This window comes from Anabas testudineus, chromosome 21 (assembly GCF_900324465.2).
Source record: "Anabas testudineus chromosome 21, fAnaTes1.2, whole genome shotgun sequence".
NCBI lineage: Eukaryota > Metazoa > Chordata > Actinopteri > Anabantiformes > Anabantidae > Anabas > Anabas testudineus.
In genome coordinates this window covers 6,954,053-6,979,580 of record NC_046629.1, presented here as the reverse complement: position 1 = coordinate 6,979,580, position 25,528 = coordinate 6,954,053, and the positions used below count along the sequence as shown (strand labels likewise).

General features: G+C 42.2%; 2 protein-coding genes across 4 annotated transcripts; both read right to left on the bottom strand.

Moving 5' to 3' along the window:
- Positions 1 to 7,722: 7,722 nt before the first annotated feature.
- Positions 7,723 to 8,588, bottom strand: olig1 (oligodendrocyte transcription factor 1). Its single transcript, XM_026377182.1, has one exon. The coding sequence runs from the start codon at positions 8,494 to 8,496 to the stop codon at positions 7,723 to 7,725; it is 774 nt and encodes a 257-aa protein (XP_026232967.1). The 5' UTR covers positions 8,497 to 8,588.
- Positions 8,589 to 18,989: 10,401 nt separating this feature from the next.
- Positions 18,990 to 25,037, bottom strand: olig2 (oligodendrocyte lineage transcription factor 2). Of its 3 annotated transcripts, none has more exons than XM_026376855.1 (2): positions 24,975 to 25,037; positions 18,990 to 20,522 (listed from the first exon to the last, which is right to left on the bottom strand). In XM_026376855.1, exon 2 carries the CDS (start codon positions 20,499 to 20,501, stop codon positions 19,680 to 19,682), a length of 822 nt encoding a protein of 273 aa, XP_026232640.1. In that variant the 5' UTR covers positions 20,502 to 20,522; positions 24,975 to 25,037; the 3' UTR covers positions 18,990 to 19,679. The 3 variants fall into 3 exon arrangements, 2 of the variants coding, with proteins under 2 accessions (XP_026232640.1, XP_026232639.1); XM_026376854.1 differs by lacking the exon at positions 24,975 to 25,037 and adding an exon at positions 20,865 to 21,078; XR_003299822.1 differs by lacking the exon at positions 18,990 to 20,522 and adding an exon at positions 21,100 to 21,137.
- Between the last annotated feature and the right edge of the window lie 491 nt (positions 25,038 to 25,528).

Below are 25,528 nucleotides of genomic sequence, written 5' to 3'. Positions count from 1 at the left end.
ACAAGAGTGAGTTTGTTCCATCCTTTGGCACCAAAAAGGTGAAACAGGCCGTGCGGTGTTAAACGGTCTAACTGTAACTTATCATTACTCAGACTCAACATCTATAATTACAAAAGCTCCACACCTCCACCTCCTCAGCTCCTGGTTGATTTCTCTTTGAACCAGACCTGTGTTTTTCAGAGCTAATAGCTAATGAAGGTAGGCTGTTGCCACATATAAGCGAAGAACAACGCTGGTTACATGAGCCTCCTCCTCACCAAAAGTCCTCTGATAAACGTGGGAGGTCAGAAAGAAGAGTGTGGAGTCCTAAATGTCGCAGCGACACAGCTTGTGGGACAAAGTAAATACAGGTTGTGGCCCTGGAGATGTTCTAAACCTGACCCCCTTGGTGTGTGGTACTATTCCTTTTATGTACTTCCTCTTTGAATATGAACTCTATGTGAACTATCTGCATCCATTTTCCCCTCATTGCATTAATCTACTGACCAGGTTAATTCAACTGAAGTTAATTTGTTGTCAACTGTTGTCATTAAAGATGCTGTACTCACTGTTTTTGCTCGTTCTATCAAATACTCACTCTTAGGGTCATTCTGTTGTTGATTCAAAGGTGAACAAGTACAAACTGTGACCTATCGGCTGTCTTAGATTAATTATCTTAGATTAAAATCAGGATTTGCCCAGTGCAGAATATTACCAACAATAAATAGCCAAAGCACAGCCAACGAAACACCTGATTAATTGATCTACCACCTTTAGAGCCATGACACCAGTGTGACTGATAATTTCAAACAAGCATGGGTTCATAACAGATGAGAGCTCAGGACGTATGTAGAACTCGAACGTCTCCTTAATAAACAGCCAACAGAACATACACTCCTATATAACGGATTTCTTTTCACATAAGATTGTATATTACTGAGAAAATACTTTCTCCCTTATTAATGACCTCTAAGGCAGCACAGTTAACACACGTTCTCCACCTTTTAACTTACGGTGAAGCTTTTTTTTTTCAGGCTTCAAAGTAAAGTCATTTAGACTTATTGTTCAATGGGTCAAAATCATGTACCTGTGTGATAAAAATGCACGACGCTGCTTGGCCTCTCCTCGTTTCTCTGAAGTGTTTTGACTCCTGCGTTGACCCTTCCGGCTGGTTTTGGCATTCCAGCAGGCTGGAGGAGAGGAGAGAGCTGTGGCCCCCAGTGAACCCCTGCACACACACACATGCCGTCCTTGGGTTGAGGTGTCCGGCGTTTCTGCTGGTCAGCAGAAAGAGAAAGGCTGTATGATAGCACAAGTGTGTCCGTGTGTGTGTTTGAGGGGCTGTAGCTGTCAGAACAAACCTGATGTATGTATATGTGTGTGTGTGTGTGTGTGTGTGTGTGTGTGTGTGTGTGTGTGTGTGTGTGTGTGTGTGTGATTTAAAAGTAAGGAGAGGTGGGGCAGCCTCTGAGAGGAAGCTGAAGTCTAGTGGCTCTGGTCCAGACCTTGTACCATGTAATGTGGCTACACACCCAGCCCTTTCAAAAAATATCATATTCATAACACTCACATCCGCACACACACACAAACAAGGACGCTCCCCTTTGCCCTTGGTTGTCTGTTTTGGTGTGTGTGAGCAGATGGACAGGTTCATGGACCCTCAGGGAAGAGTAATACATACTATAACAAGATGATGACAGCAATAAAGCAATAGAAGCTCTTATTTTGACCTGCACTGTTACTTTTCAGACATAAGTATGAGATTTTTGCATCAGCGTCTACAGCTTGCAGTCATTTTAGGGAAATTATTCTTCAAATTCAAATTATACAGGTTTTCTAATATAACTTTACAACTGCAACCAATAAAGCAAATCTCCTAAGTACATTTACTTCAATACACTACTACTAAGTACAAATTTGAGTGATTTCTACTTTCTACTACTTGACTATTTCCATTATTCTCACGTTTACTCCACTACCTTTATTTAACTAAATTTATTTTATTTTTCAGAATCTGTTTAATAATACAAAATACATTATAATCTAATATAAAAGTCTGCATTGACCCCAAGTGAGAAATTCACATAACACAGTGCAGTTTGCAAATAATTCAAATAATAAAACTAATAAAACAAATTACCTTCAAAATATATAATCATGAATGAGGCTGTTACAATAAGCTGAATGTATTTAAATTCCTATGATATTTAATTTGTTGATGTAAAATGAGACATTCTGCATATAGAATACTTTTACTTATGGTACTTCAAATATATTTTTGAGCTAATATTTTTGTACTTTTGAATGCAGATACTGAATTTTTGGATGGTATGGTAATTAATTAAATAAGTACTTCTTCCACCACTAGCTGCATAGTGTGGGACTGAGCTGAGCTTCAATCTGCATCCTCCTCTGTATCTACTTGTCTTCGCTCCGTCCTGATGATTGATGACTCTGCACACAGGCAGTGTTTGCCTTCTTCAGACCACTTGCATGGAGACAATATTTATAGATTTGCTAAGCACTTAGAACTGAGGACACTCTTGTATCTCTTAATAGTTCAAATCACAATAATGTATGAAGGCTTATAATATAGAAAAGCATAAATGAAAAGACCTATTAAAATGCAATTTTAACGTTTTCCTACAGTGCTTGGGACATCGGGGCAATAAATAAAGTGGAAGAGGAAATCTTAAATGTGCCCAAAATGCATAAAACTATTAATATTAGAAAAAATATTTTTAAAAATACTGTGAAATATTTCCTAAATTTTATTCCAGCTCCCCCTGTTCCTCATCTGGGCCATGTGCACTCATGCAGAAGTGATAGTGAAAAACTAACCCGTCTCTGGGAGCACAATGGCGGATGCCCCCCTGCCCCTCGGACTCCCCACATAGACGGTGCTGTCTGACAAGCCCGCCTGCCAAACAACTCAATTAAGCAGAAAAGAAGGCAAGAAAGAGGAGCCCAAACAGAGGAGCAGGAGAAAGGAAGGAAAGAAAGAGGACAGGAAAACAGAGGAGGGAGAGGGCTGGTGGCTGTCAGGCCTTGTCGACACCCAGTCGACATTTGGAGAGAAGCGACAGAAGCACAAAACGAGAAGAAAAGAAACTGATCTGTGATGTGTTAACTGGAATTCCTGCTTCCAAGGCCACCGTGGGTTCAGAGGGCAAACTGTGGGCCAGGGGTTCATTACCGCAGTGACACTCACATTTAAAAGATAAGACTAGAGGCTGCATGTTGGATCACTTTTTCGATCTGCTGTGCAATTCACAAAGACTGGTTTTAGCTTTTTTTAAATTCTGCTTGCCATATAACTGGTGCCTCATCTAAATTATTAAATGCTGTGTATTAAAAACTGTTGCAGAGGATAAATGGGTGATTTAGCAGTCAAGCTAATTACATATTATTATAATAAAGATTATTGTAGCTTCAGGTTGTTGATCAAAACAGAAAACAAAATCAGTTTTGTTAGGCTAGGCAATAAGTACTGAAATGCACATGAGAGGCAACAACTGTTTATCTGAAATAATATGTAGCTGCACAAATATAAGTCATAACGTGGAAGTAGTGTTGGCCACAGTTTACTTTTGTTTTGCCGTTATTGGTGCAGACAACGGAAACAGTGGTGGCCTTAAAGGCCTCTCAGCACCACATGTTAAGTTAAGTGTTAAGTTTAATTGGTAATTATAGGGCCCAAAACTTTATTTGTTATACTGCTAAATGACACACAATATCTAAACTATTATAAACCTAAAGAATTGAGAGCTCTGCAACAAATATTCAAAGAGTAGAATATGTCTGGAGCAGCAGTATCCCATCTGGGAACAAGAAGTTAACACAGTGGACCCTCTGGTGCTACTTCACACTGAAACGTCCCTGGAAATGTGAAGGTTTCTAACTCTGAATGAAGGAAGGTTTCCAGACTTTCAGTGGAAACAGGCTAGTTTAATAAGGAATATACTTTTTTTTAAATTTAAGCTCTTCTCTGTGTTAAATTATTCTTTTACTATCCATTTGATAACGTCTTGGTGTATTTCTTGTATTGTTTTTATTTTTGTACAGTTTTCTAAATTTAGCAATGTATGTTGACGGAAATGAGAACCAAAACCTTGAACTATATTATTATGCTCAAAATGTGTTTCTAAAGTGATTATTACTGCAACTACCTGTAATAATAACACAAAACAAATTATGTAACCCATAAAATCAGCTTTTCTCTCACCCCTAAACTACCTTTAATGCTAACTTCAGCATTTCTAATGACAAAATGTCTCCAGTGACCACACACCATCTCAGCCCATCTTTTAGCTGGCCGATTGGGGTAATGAGGTGACGGGTGATGGTGGCCTGTAAAGTTGTAATGAGGGCCACGGTGTGAATAGGACAGAGGGCTGGAATGGGTGGGAGAGAACACGATGCTTAATGAGCAGGCCGGCGAGCTCAGCAGTAACCCTGTTGTATTGGCTTGGTCTGAGAAAGAGGGGGTGGCAGAGGGGATCGAGAATTTTAGGGTGGGACAGCACAGGAGGGCCTGATGTTATTTAGGGAGGGTATGAATAAAAGCTGGGTTAGAAAGTAAATGGGGGTCCTGACCAGCCCCTGTGCTCTGCTCATTGTGGAAATGAAATTTATGGCTCAGGACTTCCTAAGCCAAGGACTCCCCACGTTGACTGGTTAAGTGCCATGAAACAGTTCGACAAAGGCTGGAAGCAAACAGCACTCTGAGATGAGAGGCTGCAGGACAGGGGACAGTGCAAAACAATTTGTATGATCCACATGTTGGAGCATAAAATGACTGGTTGAAAACACCAGAGGATACATCACATCCAAATGGACGTGATGATCCAACAGTGGTTTTCAAAAGTAAAAGGTTGGAACGATTTAGCGAGTAGCATTGGTTCAGTACAGTTGATATTCAGTGAACGGTAGAAATCAGTATGTGCAAGGACAATACATCTGAAAGGAGAAGAGCACAAAGTGTCCCAATGCGCTAAATAAAAGTGAATCCTACAGCACAACATTGGTGTTATCTTCTCAATATTTTTCTTTATCACCGAACCTCAGAGTGTTTTATTTAACCAGACAATCACAGGCAACAATGGCATCATTAGGTAATTCTGAATAACAGTGGACATAAACATTACTGTTTATTTCAGTAATGCACTGTAGTATGTTACTGCAATGCATTATGGTTATTCTCGAATTCAATGTGAACATAATTCCTGGGAATTCCACTTTCTCAAAGAAATACATCATCTTATGTACAACTACTTTACATAACCTCTGCACACATACCCAATCTTGGACAAATTCAGGCAGCAAGTGTCTTTTGCAGAAGCTTATATGAACAAAATAACATCTGTTCTCTAACGATGAGCTATTTGTTTCAGCTTATTTTGTGCGAGTTTAATTCATTATTATATTAAGTGTACTTGAGAGGTGACCAAACTATTAGCAAATAGACAGAAGAAGTACAGCTCTCATTTAAACAAGTGATGTAGCTACAAACACTGTTGATACGTGTGGTGAAGTTAAGTTAAAGAATCCAGAAAGTGAATGTTTTATTCCTTTGTATTGTGTATTTTTTGGAAACTGTCTTTTACTGGGTGTTATGTATAATTTTTCTTATACTAATAATTTTTTTTTACCAGATAAAGAATTTGTTTCAGTAATATTAACATTTGTGCAAAGCAATGAGCGGGTTCTCTGCTTTTCTGCTCGTTGTCTTTCCTCCGTGTGTGTGTGTGTCCGAGCGTGTGAGCATTGTCTTACAAGTTCTCCTCACCCCATTGAACAGCAGTGATGAAATGGAGATGAGTTAAAGTGCTAACACAAAGACTGACCAGACCCCTGCATTGCTGCAACAATGAAACCACCAAACATGAGAAAGTGAGAGGCTCTTGGAGAAACAGAGAGAAAGAGCAGAGAACGAGAGGGGGGAGAAATTAAGGAGCCCGACTTAAAAAAAGATAAAGAAGAGAAGAAGGGCTGAAACATCCTGAGAGCAGGAGGAAATGGATTGTGGGCAAAGGTAGTAGAATAGAGAGTAACCTGGAGAAAATAGCAAGGTAGTTAATCCCTCCAGAGACATAAAGCAGCTATATGTAAATGAAAGATGTGAAGTTTGGCCATCTTACTTTGATCTATGAATCAGGCTCTCCCTCCCTCCCCTCCTCCTTCACTCTCACCCTCTTCTCCTTCCTCCTTTTTTCCATGTAAGAAAATCAAGCCTTATTTAGCTTAATCTCACTTAATGGCATCCAGCTCCTCTTTTGTCCTCCCTGATGCTAACAGATTCCCTTCCTTTCACTCGCCACCATTCACATATCTACCCTCCATAATCCTCTTATTCCATGGTAGCAATTATTTTGAGTATTTTATCAGCATTATGATTATGATTATTTTCATTCTTATTATTCATGCAGGCCGTGCTAAGGGCCGGGTTGTGGCTGAGAATATCCTCCCTCCTACCAGAGCCTCTTATTCTCACTCAGAATGCGGCTGCCTGCTTTCTTCCAGAGGGGTGGCAAGTTTGCAGGAGTGAACCCCATTCAACAAGACACATTTTCTGGGCGTTTGAACATATTGTGAAGTGAGTGTAATGAGTAGCACCAAATCACCCGTCCCGGCTCCTTAACACAGAGAAACATCAAGAATTTGAGCTTGGAGGAGAGCGAGGGGGTAATAATCAAAAGGCCTCCTTTCTGCAGAGGAGTAATTACACGGGAGGGTTTTGATCTTTTGCTTGTTGGAGCAATGAATGGAGGAAGCGATGAGGACTGTTTCACCATTTTGGAAGAAGCTTTTCAGCTGCATCTTGTCAGTATCTGAAGTAGATCAGAAATTAAAACCGTGAAGATCCAGTGAACACGCTGCTGTGCGAGCACATGTTCGCCCCATTCTCAGTGCATCATGGGAAAAAGTGTAATGCAAGACTTTACAGGGGCACAAGTTAAGACAGGGAGGGAAAGTTTTAAAAAGTTTAAGTAATTTAAACATTTAAATGTTAGTTGTGGCTTTTTGGACTTCCTGAATTATTATTGCTTTCTTTTTTTTAAAGCTGTCCTGAAAAGTTCTCCAATGTTTCTTGAGTATCAAATATTGAAATGAACAAAATCCAGAGTTTGATAGTCAGAAACGCAGCTAATCTGTTTCATCAGGACTGTAATTGTGGTTCAATCAGTTCTGTATGACAGCAGGGTGGAGCTCCACCAACAACAAAACAACAAGAGCAAAGACAAAAATACAAAAATCATGTTAACCCTGTTATAAATTTGGGAAGCCATTGTTTAAAGTAGGAACAGATTGAGTCTTTAACCTGCATTATTATTTATTATAACAGCCCTTTATTTGGATGCTTTCCGTGTGTGAACAACAAATCTTCCCTCTTCAAGCTACAACACTGCAGTCATATGCACCATGCACACGATCATTACAGGTAAAGAACTCCACAAGAATCAAATATTAACAGTACTGCAGTATGTAATAATACAAAAGGATTTGATTCTCTTGATGAAACAATTTCAACACAGGAACATTAAACGCAAATATTATATTTAAAGAACTTGGTTTACCAAAGTGAATGTTTAAAAACATCATCGTATAATCCGAGGTGGTGGTAAAGTGTAGTTAAGTCTTACTAACAAGTTAAAAATGTTGGAAAAATAACAATTTATATAAAAAGTGTTTCGTAACAGTCAACAAGTCCGTTCTTCACTAAACTTCTTCAACTTCAAGGTATCACTTTGGAAATCTTGGAGCCGGAGTAGAGTGGCTAAATCGGGGCAGTCTGCAGACTCCACATGGACACAGGGGGCCTCCCGAGGCTCCTGTAGAGCTCCACTGCACCGGGGCCAGCGAGGCCTCCATAGGACTCGGAGACAGCAGTGGACATTTAGCTGCAGAGGATGATGAAGTGGAGGAGGAAGATGAGGAAGAGGCAGCTGAGGTGAGGAGGGATTCCTGAGTGAGGAGGAGCTGACTGGGGCCAGAGATGAGGGGCCAACCTCCAGCGAGCAGCAGCCGGGGGACTGGCCCTGTGTTCACCCCCATCCCGACGCTCACCTCACCCAGGAGCCGCCGCATCTCCTGCAGAGATGAACCCAGGAGGAGGATGTAGTTCCTGGCCAGAACTAGGGTGGAGATCTTGGAGAGCCTGCGCCCTGTGGGAGCTCCAGGCTGGTGGGACTGAGAGGACGAAGCAGAAGCAGGGGAGGAGGCGTAAGGCACCATGACCTCCCTCAGGGCGTCCATGGCGATGTTCAAGTCTTGCATCCGCTTTCTCTCCCTGCTGTTGATCTTCCTCCTGAGCTCCTGCTGCTCCTCGGGGCTCAGCTCCCTCTGAGGTTTGGTTGATCTTTGGCCACTCTGGAAGCCAAGCATCGGTCCAGGATTTAGGCGGGAGCTCAAGCTGTAGCCTGGTGGACAGTGGGATAAGTCCTGGACAGACTCGGGGCCACAGAGAGATAGAGACTGCTCCTGGGCCCTGATCCCTGGATTTGACAGCACATTCATAGTCTCCTTACAGGTGTGCTAATCTTCAGACTTGGGATTCAGTGGAGTCTTCTTCAGCACAAGATAATGTTTCAGAAACACACCAAAAATACTCTCACAGCCAAAGTAAAAATACTGCAAAGAAAATGCTCATTTAAAAATAAAAAATAAAAAAACCTGCAGAAATCAAATCTTCATTCCCTCCACTTGCTGATCTCCAGTTTGTTCACAAAAAAAAAAAAAAAAAAAAGATGCCACAATGACGATGGACCAGACGTTTTTACTTTTGCCTTCAGAGGTTTCTGGCTCCACAAGTGAGTGAATGAGAGTTTCCTAGAGTGGCAGCGCAGTTTTATCTCATGTCCCACAGCTGCGTGTGCTGAGAATCAGAGCTCACACAGTGGAAACGTGAGCTAAATGCTCCCCTCATGAACCCCCCACCTCAACCCAACTCCTCCCCGACAAATGATGTGCTCTTTAGAAACAGATTCGCATGGCTGACTTTTTTGACAGTTAGATGAGAAACAAGTGGTAGATTATGTCAACACCAGCAGAACTCCATTGAAAACTGGGACAATTTAAGGGAAGCTTGGAATATTTTGTTGCTCCTCATTTCTTTCAGATCACCCTGATTTGTTTAAAGAAAACTATACAGTATAGAAGCATTAGACAATAAAGACCATAGTATTTTGAAAAAAGACATTTCTCCAATTTAGTATTCTGCATGATACTTCATGTCATGTTCTCTGTGCAAAACAACAATACAGAAACTTGCAAATTCAAATGACTAGTACAGTCACATGTTTTGTAAGTAAATGTAAACAGCGCACAAGAGAATGATTTGTTTTCTTCATGTCCTGCACTAAAGATAAATGTAATCAGGACTGACGCACACCAGCCTCAGGGCAGCAGGTGGGTTATTGTGCATAAGCGTAAACAAGAAATAACTGACTTTGATGCTTTTTATGTTGTTATTAGTTCCTTAAGAATGTAAAATATCTATTGGATAACAGTGTACAGACAGTCATGGTCATTAGAAGATGAGCTTTAGTCCATACTTGCAAATCTAATGACACTTTCATGAGGATCAACTGTATTTTATGCCTTGTAGCACACTGAGATAATGAACTTGGTGAGCATTTGAAGCCAAACATTAGCATGTTAGCAGTGTCATTATTGTCATTTAGCTCAGTACACAGACTCTGGCTGGTAGACCTGTCAACATGACTAATACTGTTTTTAGTTTTTCTTTGTGTGAAGTTAATCACTAGTTAAAAGCACACAGAAGAAACAACAGCATTGTGCACCACTACAGTCATTTACCAACTTGGAGGCCATTTAAATCATCAGTACTTTGTTATCTGACAGGGAGCAGGTATTAGTAGTATTAGCACGGGTATTAATTGTGTTAGAGAACAGTTTTGGCAAATAGTGAATAGATAGATCATTGTGTGGGGGGAGTTAATTGATGGTTTTGAGGTGGAGGTTATTGTTGCTCAGTTCTGAGCAGCTACACTAACCAAATTGGTTGGCAGAGAGCTGGGAACGGTTCCAGACAGGCACACAACAGACCAATTGACTCCAACCACAGGTGAAGCTGGCTTAGGGCACCGAGCAAGGCTGGAAAACTCAAATGTCCCTTTCATAAGCCACAAAAAGACCCCAGCATCACTCCATTGCACAGCGAGCATGGCCGTCCTCTTTTAGCACTCCCCCCCCTCCTCCTTGTAAAGCCCATCTGAGAGGGAGAAAAGGAAGGCAGGGGGAAGAGGGGAAGGACAGCACCGTTACAAACAGAAAGCAAGTTGTTTACGATGAAAGCAGAAGGAGATGCAGAGGAGGAAGACCCTTTCTTTCTTCCCCAGCCGCTCTTCTCTTGTCGTTCAACAAGTGAAAGATGTGTGTGGAGGCGCTTCCCTTCCCCACCAGTGGTCCGGTGGCGTCCGGCTGTTGCTGTGATTAAAGCTGAATGGATGGCTGCAGACGGACAGGAAAGGGAGGGCCCCATGAAAAGGGCCAGGCGGATGGCCCTCACACCTGCAGGAGAACAGAGTGCAGGCAGCCAGGATGAATGTGTGTGTGTGTGTGTGTGTGTGTGTGTGTGTGTGTGTGTGTGTGTGTGTGTGTGTGTGTGTTTGGGTGTGCCTGTGGGCTCAATTTGATTTCTAGTGCCTGTCTAACAATAAGAGGTAACAAACTGAGTAATGAAAGAAAATGAGCTATGATGGTTTTCACTGCATTTTAGGATCTGGTTCCTCTGTCAAGAGAAAAAAGCACACCTGCAAGGAGCCACACACACACAGAAGTCAGCAAAGAGGAGAAAGAAAGAAACTGGTGTCTATTAGAAAAGTGCACCTCCCCCATTTTTTATCCACAAGGGAAAGAAAAGTGAGCTTGATTTGGGGCTGCAGCCCAGCATATCCGTCTCCGAGCTTCCAGGGTCCTTTTGATGAGGCTGGACCAGGGCAGGAGCACCGGTGGCTTCAGGGCAGGGGGAAGACTAGTGTCTTTATGGTTGAAGAAGTACTATCCATCTGGGTAAAGCCATCCAATGGTGGGTCTGCACCTGGGTGCTAAATGCCCCATCTGTGTAGAGCCACTTCCTGTGGGTGACAGTCAGGAAGACACCTCAGCCAAAATCCTGTGGGTTAATTTATCTCCCAAAACAGGATGGAAAATACACCAAAGTGACACAACTGGACAAAAATGGTTATGAAGTATTTTCTTTTTCTGCATTCTCCAACTGTAAACCGCTCAAAGGAAGATGCACAGTCTACAAATATAACAAAATACAAGAAACTAATGTGCAACTGGACAGAAATTAATATGTGAAAAATGTATTCTCCTGTCAAAGTATTCAAAATGTAGATTTTGAATAATGTATTTTTATTTAGTTTATTCACAAATATCGTAAAGATAGAGAATTAATTAACACAAAAAGAAATGCGCACAAAAGTATTTATGTTGGCCCATCAATTGAGCACAAATTGGCGTAAGTAAATACCCAACTCAGTGGATATAAAGAGACAGTTCTTCAAATTAAGTCAAGCCACAGCCTGGCCGCTGCCAGTCCAGACACAATCTTGACTTAATGGAGTCAATTTACATCAGGTGTCTGATTGAGCTCTTTTGTGTGTCACTTGATGGTGTGTCAATGTGTTTGTTGCCTTGTTGGGAGGATTTATCATGGTGCTAATGTCTGGAGAAGGTGTTCCAATTCCCCAAATTGATACGATTAGACAGCTATTTTGTGCGTCCTCATTTGTTTCTCACTGACAATCGCTAGTTGTAACAAAACAGCTCCTGAATAAGACAAGCTTATTTAAATAATGAATTAATCATAGTATATATAAATATAAATCAGGACATATAAACATAGGTGATATGTCACGGGTGACTGAAAGTTTGATATGGTGTAAAAAAGAAAAGATGAAAAGATTATTTTAATGTTTTAGTAGCCAAAATCAGTGACCAGTGAAGCTGAGACCGCTAAAAACATTGGGGAAACAAATCATAATAAGTTGGTGGACTTAAAAAACACACAGTACACTATTTATTTGACCTCTCATTGGTCTTTTGCTGTGCTTTTCTATGAGTGGGGTTCTATATTAATTGGTTTGTGCATGCACTGAAATGTGCACCTCCACATTCCTGCTTATAGTGCCACATTATTCCATTAATCTATGTTGTATTGCACAGACATGTGCAGCAAATCCCTAGCAAAGGCAGCAAGAGGAAGCCTGCAGGCAGCGCAGGTTTCAAATCTTTAATATCCTGCTTTGTTTTATAAGGAAGTAAATGCACTCGTCAGATTTTTAGATGCAAACCTTAAAAAAAACAAATGAGTGTTATAAATAAAATCAAGTTAGCTCATTGTCATTTGTGCATGTCGGAACTAATCACATCAAAACTGCAAATTAAAGATGCCAAATCCTGTTTGGACCAATAAACAGTATTTCTGGACTATTTCCCACTCTAGGGCTTTTAACACAGTAGTTAACCAGAACATTAAACACCTCACAAACTGGCTCCTGCTTACAAAGTGCAGACACAGGCTAATGAGAAATTAACAGTTGCCAGTGACTGATTTTCTCCATGTGTCCCTGCGGGCAAACAGGTGCAGCCGCAACAATGAAATATAACAGAGTTGGACTTTTGAGAGGGAAAAAGCTGCTCTGCATCAAAGCAGGGATGGAGGACACACTCGTCTATTCGTCCTAACTCCTGCTCTGTGAGGTCTGGCCAAAGACATGAGAAGATTACAAGCTGTTAATAAGGTGGAACCAATCAGCTGACGGTCTGCTTTTGTCCTTCCCAGCATGCTTTGTGAGCACTAGCCTGGGATAGTCAGCATTTGGTGCTGATCATAGTGTGGCAGGGATAATGAAGGCAGGAGGGGTGTAAGGTTTTAGCCCTCGGGCCCTTTGTGAAAAAGAGACTAAATGCTTCAAACTCAATAGCTGCACACGCTCAGTTGGTCACGCTTGTTTAAATACAGAGGGACATTTGCCACATTCATATTTCATGGTGATAAGTGCTCACTGACACTTTGTATTTGGGTTTTTTCTTGTTTCTTGTCTGATACAGTTGCCATTTTCCTGCAAAATCTTGTTCAGAATTAAAAATCTAAAATCCTGCAACATTTAAAAACAGTCTTAATTTATATTGATTTGTTTGCAGAAGTCAGATTGAAGTACTGTAACCTTTTGTCGTGGTCACTCCACATTACCTCAGTGATCGTCTATTGTTATAGCAGATGTTCCTCTCTGAAACAATGCCACTAGGGATTTGTTGGGCGACTGCTAATGGGAGAGTGTTAGTTCACCCGTCCCCCCACAAAGTATCCTTAAAACCCAAATCCTATTTAACTGTGACAATGATGGATTCACACACACTAAACTTCCACAGGAATCCTTGTCCAAAGTCAAACACAGAGCTGCTTCTTCTTCTCACCAAGCGATTGATGCCCAGTTAAAGTCATAATGCCGTGGGGGTGGGTTGAGCTGTTTTACTAGCACTACAAGGCCAAGGGTGGGTTTTCAGAGGTTATGCTCGTCGGTATGGAGGGCAGTGCAGCGACAACAAAGTCACTGTGAGTGAAAGCTGATAGACGTATGATGGATGAGGATACACGTCTCCGAAGTTAGACGTCTTAAAATGAGTGAAAGGGGAACAGACAGTGACATGATGGTGTCTCTGCTGGCTGCTCGGTGGAAATTTAATTTGATTGAGAGTGCTGACAAATTGTTTCCTTTTGCATTTTATTTTTATTCATGTATTTATTTAAGGAAATGACGTTGCCCTTAACTAAGTATCTCAGATCTTAGATGCAGTATCAACTAATAATAAGAAATCAGATGGATGGTAACTCGTCAAAGTACATGTTGTAAATGTAAATACACTGGTATGCACATGCTCGGCCCTCGTTGCCTTCCTTTGGATGCATTTCAAGCTCAGCTAGATGGGCGGATACAACAAGGTAGGACCAAGACACGCTGCAGGGATCACATCTCCCAGCTGACTGGCAAGGCCTGAATGATCCAGCAGACAAAGCCTGAAGAGACCTGCTGAGAAAGATGTGTGTGGTGCACCATGAAAGGATGGTCATAAGATGAGGAGGTAAATGGAAACTTTGCTGAACGTAGAAAACTGTCACGGTTCAGTTTTTCTCCTGGTCACTCACTGACACCACACATTTCCTCTTATCAGCCAGTTGTTAATATTCAGCATGTTTACCATCTATTTGCTCCAACATGTATGACGTAATTAAAACCTCAGACACAGTTGGTTCATAGCTGCTGAAAGGATGTTTCAGCCTGAGAAACATAACATATTTATAACTCCTTGAGGTGACAGTGTGATTGAAATATAACAAAAGCCCTCTCCTCCGACTTGTTTCACGAAAAATAGGATGTTAGTTTGTACTTGAACACATTGTTGGCTGGCAGATGGATGCAGTAAGATGATTCTTTCAGGCGTTGATGGACACATCTGTCAGCCTACACCCTGTATTACACAGACAAATACATGCACAGCTACATCCCCTTCCCCCCTTGAGACAGCCTGGAAGCCTCCTCCTCAGCCTGTTCACCTCCCACTGTGCTCCTGCTCCTTGCCGACTCAGCACGCTAAAATCTGCACTAAGACCTGAGAGATCAGACTGAAGCAGCTTCCACTCTCGCTTTCTATTCAGCCGTCACTCGGATCAAACAGCAGCAGGTTTCACGCAGATGTTCTCCAAACTCATGACCGGCTTCCCACTGACTGCTAACTATTGTGATAGCAAATGACTGATGCAGATCTGTGCATGTTTACGTGTATGTTGCGAGTGTGCTGATAATTTGATTTGTGACACAGTGGACCCCAGGGAAGCTATAACATGGAGACCAGACATATGTTGCAGTGCAACATGATCGCAGGTTTCAATAACTTGACAAATTGGGGTTGAAGTTATTGAAACATCTCACGTTGTGGTGGCTGCTGTGAAGATCCAAAAATCAGGAGACATAGAAATTGCCACTATGCATGTCCCCACGTCAGAGAGACCTCAGCATAGGTTCAAACTCTTTTAACAAACACAAAGAAAGTGTGTGTGCACTTTAGTTTCCCTGAGTACTGTCAGGTTGGTTCTCTTTGTAAAAACGTCCCAGCTGCCAGCAGCAGTCAGCGATGGCAGGGCCACAGCCCGGGGACGACGTGAACGTGACATGGTCAACAAACCATATGGGATGGTGTTCACAGAGTATCTGGTGTGCTCTAACACACACACACACAGTCACAGAGGGCCTACGAATAGACGAATAGTAATTCAATTTCATTGGCCACTGACACATGAGACTCTTTTTTTTTTGCTGATACAGACTCCACACTTCTAGTTTTAGTCTTGTCACCAAAGTTTGGACCCAGACTACAAGGATTTCCTCCCACTGATGCACAACAGTAATGATGAGTTCTACACTGATGCTGGGTGATAAGGTCTGTTTCTCGGTCTGTGTTCCAGTTCATCTTAAATCAGCAAATCTTCCACATCAAACTGTTAAAACCAATTCTTCGTGTTGTGCTCAGAGGCATATTGTTCCCCAGACTGTTGATCTTAAATTCAGTATTGGTTGGAACGCTCAGCCGCCCTTCATGAACAATGTAGACATGGACTCATCACTGGTTCATCTTTGTCAGCTCCACTCTCCTCAGCAGCTGAACAGACTCGACGTCGACAATAATTCGTTTTTTTGTTTTTTTTGTTTTTTGATGTTGATAATGTGTTTCTCAGATTGGGAGCAGGTGCACACACCACACCCGATCACTCCCCTGAATGGCATTTAGAAGCGCCTCATCCTGAAGTCATTCAAAGTGCTGTCCACGCACCAGGCAACTGGTCCCCACTGACCCCCAGCACACCCCTCTGAGACCTCTGTGTTTTTGCATTGGTTGATTCATGTCCCAGTCCTACGCTCCTCAGATTCACTTTGATGTTTAATCCCATCCTGACTGTGTCCTCCTTCAGTCCACGGAACCGCTCGGCCAGTCATGAATATCCAAAGGTCTGCTTACTTGACAGGATTATCCCTCTTTTCAAAGCCACTGGGGACGATTCTTCAGCCACAAAAAACACACTCAATGGATCTTCTGCTCTCTTGCTTTGTTTCTTTTGCTTTCCTTTGCGCTCTCTCTCTCACTCCCTTCTGTCTTTGTCGCTTTGGGCCGTTACTAAACACATTGATCCACCCGATCGAGGAGTTCATCTGCTGCTCTTCATGGATTAACATGAACATACATGCACACACCACTGTGGAGTGTTTTAAGCATTTACAGTAAGTGGTCGGTGGTTTGTAACAAATGTTTCAAAGCACTTGCACTTCAAATTTCTGCTTCTCAAAGACAAAGATGTCTTTGTGAAAATGCATTCAGAGCATGTAAATCCTAGTATAGCTGCTGCTCACTTCAGTTGTTGCTGTGCAAACCCCAACATGAGTCTAAGTGTGGCGCTTAAACCTGATGGGAAACACATGAACCACCTGCAGTTATCTCTCAATCAGTGCTAAAGCAGACCTCACTTGACAATACAAGACCTGCAACCTGACTATACAATAAACCAGACTCAGATCTGGCTGCTGGTGTGGGCAAATGCTAGGCTGGCAGTCAGCACAGCCATGTGAAGTGTCCTTCAGATGAGGTGAGGCACCTTCTTCACTTGCGAGGCCACGCTAGAGGCTCGGATTTGGCTTTGGGCATTATACATGACTTACATAGTTAAATACTATTTTCTATGTTGCAAGGTTCAACTGTTGCCCAACAGCACACAGAAACTGAATGAAGGCAACATCCGATTGCTACAGAGGAGCAGAAAATATTGCTAAAGTCTTTGCTGAGCACCCACTTGCTGCAGACCTATCCCATACTGTCAGTGTTTCAGTGTGTGTTGAAGTCCATCACAGTGTTTAATGTTGGCAGATGAGTCTGTAAGAGTAAACATCACTCCCATGGGAAAGGGTGACCCCCGAGGTCTCATATTCACCTTAGGGCTCAATCGATTCCCTTGTAAGACCTAAATCCTGCCTTTGTGTCTGACAGCTTCTCTGTTTGTTTATCTTCTCTCGCTTATTCCTTCTGTGCTCCATCATAGACTCTGTTTCTCTTTCTGTTATTTGCCACCTTTGATGCATCCCACCGATCTTTAATCCTTTCAGCTAACACAACATGATGCACCGAGCTGAAAGGCTGTACATCTGTGCGGTGTTTTCAGGAAGATTTAAATCCAGTTACAACAGTGTAAGACTGATGCTCCCCTTCTGTCCAAAGTTATGAATATTTAAACTGTCACAGAACCGACCTCAGGCTCTCAGCATCAATGGCTAAGTCAGGCTGCCACCAACAGTGGATAAGGAGCTGTTTATTCAAATCCAGACACAGGGATGTGAAGCACAGCTGCTATTGGCCAGAGTGTTCAGACGGAGCTGAAAACATACTTTATCAGTTTCTCTCTCTCAACATTTTCCAACCAGAGGATAGTAGACATCTAAAAGATGCTCTAATAATTCAATAAACCAACCACAATAAAAGTAAGTTTGTAAAGGCTGAACTCGGTCTTTTGTTATCAACACTTTAACACTGCTGAAATCACATTTCCATACAAAAGTATGTGATAGTTCACATTTATCACCCCCCTTCCTACGGACCTGTGTCACCATTCGACCTGAATGAGCACATTAGGCAGGTTAACTAAGCTTTAATTTAATATAAGTGTGAGAAGTGCTGTTGGCTTTTCTTACTGAAGACCTGTTCACATGTGACAGGAGGAAAATCACAGGCACAAATAAAAACTAGTTTGCACAGTTTCTATCTGTGTGGTCTCCATCAAATAAATAAGAATATATCTGACTGTCAGGTGACACAGTCAGAGACACTTTACAATTGTTTTATCTTTTATTGTGGTCTAATATTTAAGTCCACGCACTTTTTAAATAACGACTGATGGATGTGTTACCTGCAGACTAAGTGCACCGTCTATTTGTTGCACCAGACGACCTCTTCCACTCTGAAACGTCCTACAAAACGCTGAAGGATACTTTGAATAATTCAATTCCAGTCATGAGACGAATAAACAAATGCTTGCATGAATATTCAGAGATTTAGTTCATATCGTTCCAGCTTCAAAAGCCTTTGGAAAACATTGCAACAGCATGCACAATCTGCTGTGCAGCTGCTACCTTTACCGGCCTTTACTCATCACTGGCTTCTCTCTGCCAGCACAGTTTCGTGTGCGCGTCTTTAGCGGCTGTTCTCGGCACATTTTGCAAAGACTGCGACTCTAATTCTAGTTTTTATTGTATTTGTTTTATTTTTTTTGTTTGTTCTGTGTTCTTGTGACGCAAATTAAGCAATAGAGAGATAAAGCTCGTTAGAGCTAATACAAACCGCAGGATCAAAAGTCCTGCCGGACGCACAGGTGACTGCAGAAGTCATCACCGTTTGGTGACATCTTTGGGTTTGTGTTTGAGACATGTCACCAAGCTGAAGTCCTTCTTAAGTGACTGATCATATTAGGAGTAAAGTGAAAAGCAAAGAAAATGATTTCTGAACCTGCAGTGCTGCCAGTTTTATTTATAAAGCACAAAATGACAAACACCGTCTCACAGAGCAGTAAAATGTAGTTCAACGAAGGGGAGGCTTTATGGTGCCTTCAAATTAAATTAAATATTTTGGTGGTTAATGTTTCTCACTTTTCAGGTTAGCGTTTGTATTTTCTAAATGTGTTAAATTATTCTATATTAGAAATGTCTGTGTTACGCGCACTGGTTGAGTTAATGCGGCAGGAACCTTGGTTGCATGTTTCACTTTATTGAGGCTAAAATGCGAAACTAATAAAATAAAAAATAGAAAAAGCTACTGTTGACGTTTCATTTCATGTGTTCTCGTGTTACGTGACCTTTTAGTGCCACTTTAAATCTGAACGTGTTCGTTGCAAGGTTTGAGGATGAAAAGCATAAAAACCAGCGTCAACGCATTTTCCTTTTCAATTGATCATCTTTATTTGACATTTCCAACCCCAACATAATCAGAGATTGATCTGAAATTCCAGTCCAAAATAAGTAAATAAATATCATTTTTATTTTTAATTAAAAAAATAAAGAAGTGGTTATTGTTTGCGTCGGGCAGTGGATGACAGTCTACATAGGACAGAATCAGAAAATCAGCACTGAATGAGACAAATAGAATAAAGCAGGTGCAACATGTGAGGGGTGGGGGAGTCGTCCCACACATTAACAAGACTCTAATATATATCTCCGACTATTTAAACAGAATAATCCATCTACATATTTACATCCTATAGCCTATTTGTGGTTTGATCCACGTTTGGACCTTTTCCGTCCTGCAGGCCCACAGAACGGAAAACAACGAATCACCAGCGATTAAATAAATGTAGACACACACACAGATGTCTGGTCACATAGATTTCCAGTTTAAGCTGAAGTGTTGTTGTGCTTTAGGAGCTCCGTGGAGAAACACCCGTTACAATTGAGGTTAACTGCCTTAAAACACTACGTTAGTTGCAAAAGTCCCAGTGGGGAAAATGAACGCCTTGACCTGCACTAGATCAGTCTCTGGTTGCAACGGATTCAGCAAAAGAGATAAATAAAAAAGTTTAACAATGTGGGGAGAGAGTCTGTAACAACCCCAAAAGTTCGTTTCCATTTAGTTTGGAGTCACTTGGAGTCGGTGGCCAGTCTGGGCATGGTGACGGTGCTCATGCTGGACACATGCGGAGGCGGGACTTGGCACATACTGCACGGACAAGGCATCCCGGTGCCAACGCCCCAGTGCTGGAAACTGCTGCCCAACGGCCCTGCGCCGGCAGCGGGCGCTTTGAGGAGTCCGTGGTGTGGTCTGACGGAGGTGACGGCGGAGATGCCGGGCGCAGACAGAGAGGCGGTGGACACGGCCGCCGGCGGGAGGAGCGGGTGGTGCACTGCTGGGTGTGGGGCGTGGGAAGCCGCCGGGTGTCCCGGCACGGGCCCAGCGTGTGTCATAGTCCCACAAGCTGACGGGTGGAAGCCGCCGTGATGTCCGCTGCTGCCGTAGATTTCGCTGACCAGCCGCTTCATCTCCTCCAGCGAGTTGCTCAGCATCAGGATGTAGTTTCTAGCCAGCAGCAGGGTGGCGATTTTGGAGAGTTTGCGCACCGATGGTCCGTGTGCGTAGGGCATGACCTCCCGCAGCCCGTCCATGGCCACGTTGAGGTCGTGCATCCGTTTCCTCTCGCGACTGTTGATCTTGAGGCGGATCGACTGCAGCTCGTTCTCGGACAGGAGTTTGCGGTCTTTCTTGGATGCCATCCGGAGCGCGAGCGCGTCCTCGTCGGCGGCGGAGAGGCCGCGCAGACCCGGGATCTCTGACGGAGAATCGCTCTGCGTCGAGGACACAGCGCCGGTGAAACCGTGCACAGATTTCTTCAGGGTGGACATGAAGATGTCGTCCACCTCGGGAGAGGACGGTCTGCTCGACACGCGGCTCGTATCAGAGTCCATGGTCCTGGTCTAGGAGGGTCTCTGAGGTGAAGAAAGTTTAAAGTTAGATGAATGGACCTCGAAACCCACATGTCACACAATCGACAAAACATGTAGGTTTATCCACCCTATTCCAGAGGCCAGAGTGACTTTACGCACAGGATTTACCCAAATAGGCTAATAAAGGAGGCCTGTACACAGACATGACTTTAACAAGAGGTAAATGTATACTGAATACTACAATATGTTCAATTTAAACATACACAGGTAGTCTTTATTTACTTTGTTCGTATTGACGAGGATTAAAATGTTAGTTAAGATGCGTAGTGTCGTAAAATACTTCAAAATCTCAACGTCTTAAAATGAATCATGTCTAAAACTCACCGAGAGTGTTTCCAAACGCGATGAGAAGAAGAAAACCCAAACGTCAAATCCACTTGTTACTCCAAATCGTATCTGACAGCCCACTTGGCACGGCAGCGTGAGACCGCAGGGTTTTATAGCGGGCTGGAGCGCACAGAGGCCGGGTCACCAGGACAACGCAGTTTCTGTCCGGGCTGCGTCCCTGCGACCAATCAGCTCCGCGCATGAGGAGGGAGGGAGGGTGAGAGGAGGAGAGGGGGGACGACGGGAGGGGAGGACGGAGGGTCCTCCAGCCTGATGTAATTACCAACACACAGCATCACTATTAAGTGAAATCAGACACACTCCCTCCTACATATGGCCCCTTCTTGGGAAAATGTTGGCCCGCGCGTGGATGGATTTTATTATAAGACACAGAATAGAAACGAATAGAAGCTAAAAAACACTAAATAAATAAATCATTTTCATTTTTACACACATATTAAAAACCTAAACAATTCACTGTGTTAAAACTCTGTTTCCTAAAAGTATTTTAATCAAACATCTAAATACTTTTAACTCCAATATCTTAAAATATTCTTTTTATTTATTTTGATCGTCCCTCATTTGTTATTTTTTCCAGTTATTTATATTATAAAACCCTCCGTGCTTTAATCTTTTCGACCATTTGCATCAAATGAGCAGGAGCCCAACGACGGGTCGAAGCCTAATAAGCAGCTCAATATGTTTCCAGCTCGCAGTTATGGAGTTAATATGGTGTTTTCCGTTTTCCCCGCTGTCGGCCAGCAGCTGCCGTTAAAGTGCGTCTTTAGCGTTAATTAATGAAGTGTGTAAAATTGTTTTTAACGGTTATGATCCGTAACATTTCAATTAGTCTGCAGCCAGCGATCAGTGTGGCCTGCTGCTGGCGCTCAGACGGCCTCCGACCAACATAAGGGCCCAAAGCGGTGATTGGCTCCGGGACCTAAGTGAAACTGACAGCAGCATTGTCCCGAAATATGACGAGTGGTGAAGTGCAGTCAGACGCAATCAGCGCTAATTACCTTCTAGACTTATTTTGATGAAACTGAGCAACAGGAACATCCTCTCTGCGTGTTACTCGTAAAATGAAACAGGTCTATTGAGGGAACTGTTGAAGTAAACTGTTCATTCTAAGAGCTCAGGATTTATTTTAATTTAATGTTAAATCCCATTAATTACCGATTGATGTTAATGTTCGGTGTTTTATTTAACAAATGAAAACGCTTTTATATAATTAATAAAGAGAAATCAGGTCAAATCAAACGCGTTGAATGATCAATTATTTAATTCAGTGCTATATTTCGTTAATTCCGTGGTTCATTTAAAATCACCTGCGCACTGAAACGCACTCCAGGTGTCACAGCGGTCACAAAATCAAGGTCGTTTCACGGCATGAACACAGACACACACACACACACACACACACACACACTTTCCCTCCTCGTCGGTTTTGCCTTGCGTCCTCCCTCTTTCCGTCCGTTGTGTTTGCGTGTTTACTCCCGTGATTATGGTAATGAAGGCGGTTAAAGTGGCATTTTAAATCAGGAGGTCTGTGTCTGTGCCACCTCTTGCTTCATTAGACATTCCCATAGTCTGTTGCTCTGGATTCAGCACTGAGGCGCACAGGCAGACCTTCCTCTTCCACCGCTTTCTTTCCCATTTTATCCATCATTATTTTAACATTAGTTAGAACAATTAGAAATAAAAACTGGTATCAGCAGTAACAAGAGTTTTCTAGTGTGACCCCTCTCAACCTGTTTCATTGGCTAATTATTAAAAAGTCAGGTCCAGCTGTCAAAGACACACTCTTATTCAACTGAAGTAACATGAATTAGTTGATTTCTAATTTTACTTTTTCTACTTTATTTATATTTTCTCCTGCTTTCACAGATAAATAAATTGTCAATACAGTTTTTGTGTGTCTGTTTCAAAAGCCTGCTACAGTAGATTGTAGTAGTGAATTCCCTCCATCCAGCAGTTTGCAGACAAGTTGCTTCACTTTTGTTCAGCTTCTTTCCAAAATAGTTACAACAATGCTGCAATGGACACAATCTATAAATAATATAATTTTAAAAAGCATCAAACAACCTGAAAGTGCAGAGATCCTTAATTTAAACAATGTACTCAGCATTTAAACTTAACACATTTCTGAATTATTCATACCATTATTTTCTAGGACATGTCATAACTTTCTCAAGAAGAAAATATATATATATATATTTAAGTTATTGCTGCAGTAACACCCCCCCCCACTCTTGTGGTTTCAGGGTTCCTGAATGGAGCTGCAGGGATTTCCCCCTCCCCATTCATCCACAAGAGCATTAGTGAATCCCCACACTGATGGCAGGCGATAGGGCCCGGCTCTCAGCCACCGTACCACTTCATCCCAAAGTCACTGGATGGCTTTGAGGTCAGAGGTCTGCGCCGGACACTCGGCATGTTCTACACCGAACTGGAAAAAGTTATTTCTATATGGAAATCTGATTTCAAATTTCTGCTGATTGGAACCAAAAGGTCTAAACCAAAGCTGCAAACATGACGGATGCTTTAACATTTCCTTCCAACCTTGACTCTCACCACTCCACCACCACCATTATCTCCATGTTCGGTCTATCAGTCTGGGTGGCATTAGGCCTGGTGCCGTGGTGAATACCAATAGTGAGGAGGAGCATATGTGAGCCATACTTAATCCTGCTAATCTTTCTCCAAAATAAAAAAAGAAAAGGAACAAAAAAAAAAAAAAAAAAAGCCAGAAAAGAGGAGGGTGTAAAACATGAGAGAAGGTTTCTCTTTCTGACTGGGGAGCTGACCGGCTGAGGCCAAATGAACTGAAAGACATGAATAATGTCCTGGCTCTCTCCCTCGATCCCATTCTCTGTGAAATCTTGGAACGAAATGAAGCAAAATTCTCGCTTTTGTTGAAATCTGTAGCGAGGAACGTGAGATGCCGCCTGCCACCACCACTGCTGTTACTGTGTCGGTGTGTGTGTGTGTGTGTGTGTGTGTAGCCTTGTGTACCAGTTAAATTCACATATAGCTCTCTTGCATTAGCAATTGTACTGTACATTTAATGGGAAAGTTAAAGTGCAGATACAGAGAGTGGATTGATAGTCTGAAAATCCTCCTATTGCACCACTGATTTTGTTTCCTGTCTTTCAAGATATCAGAATAACACACAATTATTAGTTGAAGCAATAACACATTATGAAGGACACAATCTTTCCACAAAAACAGATTTTGCTTCACAAACTTGCTGAATAATCAGATTTTTTGGGAGGTGCAGTTTGTGTTTGTACTGACAAGTGCCAGCTTTTCAAAACTCCACAAGTTCAGACTATGCTGGTGCTTTGGGATTCAAGGTTTAAACAGGAGAAGACACAAAGGACCTAGATGTTAGAGAGCAAATATGTACCCAACAAACATCATCTGTCATAATAGGCAAAGAACAGTCACCGTAGGACCACGGCCAAACATGATGCAAAGCAATAATTACCACAATCACATCAAGAGGTTGTGTTTATCACCATTAAACCATAAAAGAAAACTCTAAAACAATGAAGTACTGAAAGTAAATTAAAATGTCTACAGGAATATGAAGCTTAATGGTTTATAAAAATCCATGTACTCTCCCTGTGGCAAAAAAAATATCGCTGATCAGATAGAGAGGTCATATCGTCCCCGTAAACAGCAGAATAAATTTGATTTGCGTTTCACAGGTGGAGTAAAGTGGAGTTGCCAGCACAGGTGAGTAGGAGATGGCCAAAGCCAGTAGGTGAGGAGAGAGAAAACGCTGCAGAGGTCTAAAAGGATAAAACTCACTTCGCAGCAAACTCGGGCTGACCATGTGGCACAAGCATAACAATAAGGATCGCAATAAGAATGCAAATCCAAAAGTTCACAGACCAAGTCCACTTCCAAGGTCTCACACACAAAAGTTAGAAAATCCTCCTCATAGATCCAAAATCTATGATCAAAGTATTTTTCCACAGTTCACACGCATCAAAAATACAAATATGTGGAGGTCGCTTCTAACCTAACCAGAATATACCATATAACATATACCAGAAATGTACCAGGTCGAACACACAGAGTAAAAGAGAGTGAACTTACAGAAGCTGAAGGGGCAGGAGCTCAGGAAACAAAACACTGATTCGCAATGTAGAAGAACAGGTGCAGTAGTCACAAGCAAGCAAGCAAGCAACCCGACCTGGTGCAAAAGAACAGGTTTAATAGACATGAGAACAGGTGCAATCAATCAATCAGGCTGGAATAAACCAAAGTGTGGGCTGAACCAAAACAGAAGCAGTGAACTGAGAAACAAGGACAGTAAAACCAGGAAGCCAGGGTGAGGATTATTCTCATTTATTCCAATAATTGTTGGTAGACATAAGAGTTTGACAGTATCTTAACATCCTGAGGAATTACCACAATATATCATGGAAAGTGCGACATGGTACCACCCTATTTGCAGCTTTAAATCAAAATAACCACTTTGAACCTGAGGGTGGGGCTACAGAAAAATGTTAGAATGCTGTATCGTTCTCAAAGTGGTGGCACCTAGGTAGAGAATAAAAATAAATGCAGCTTTAATTACATATCAACCCGATCATACATTGACCCGGTGAACAACTTAGAGCGCCGTGTGCGGTAAGGAGGTCACTAAC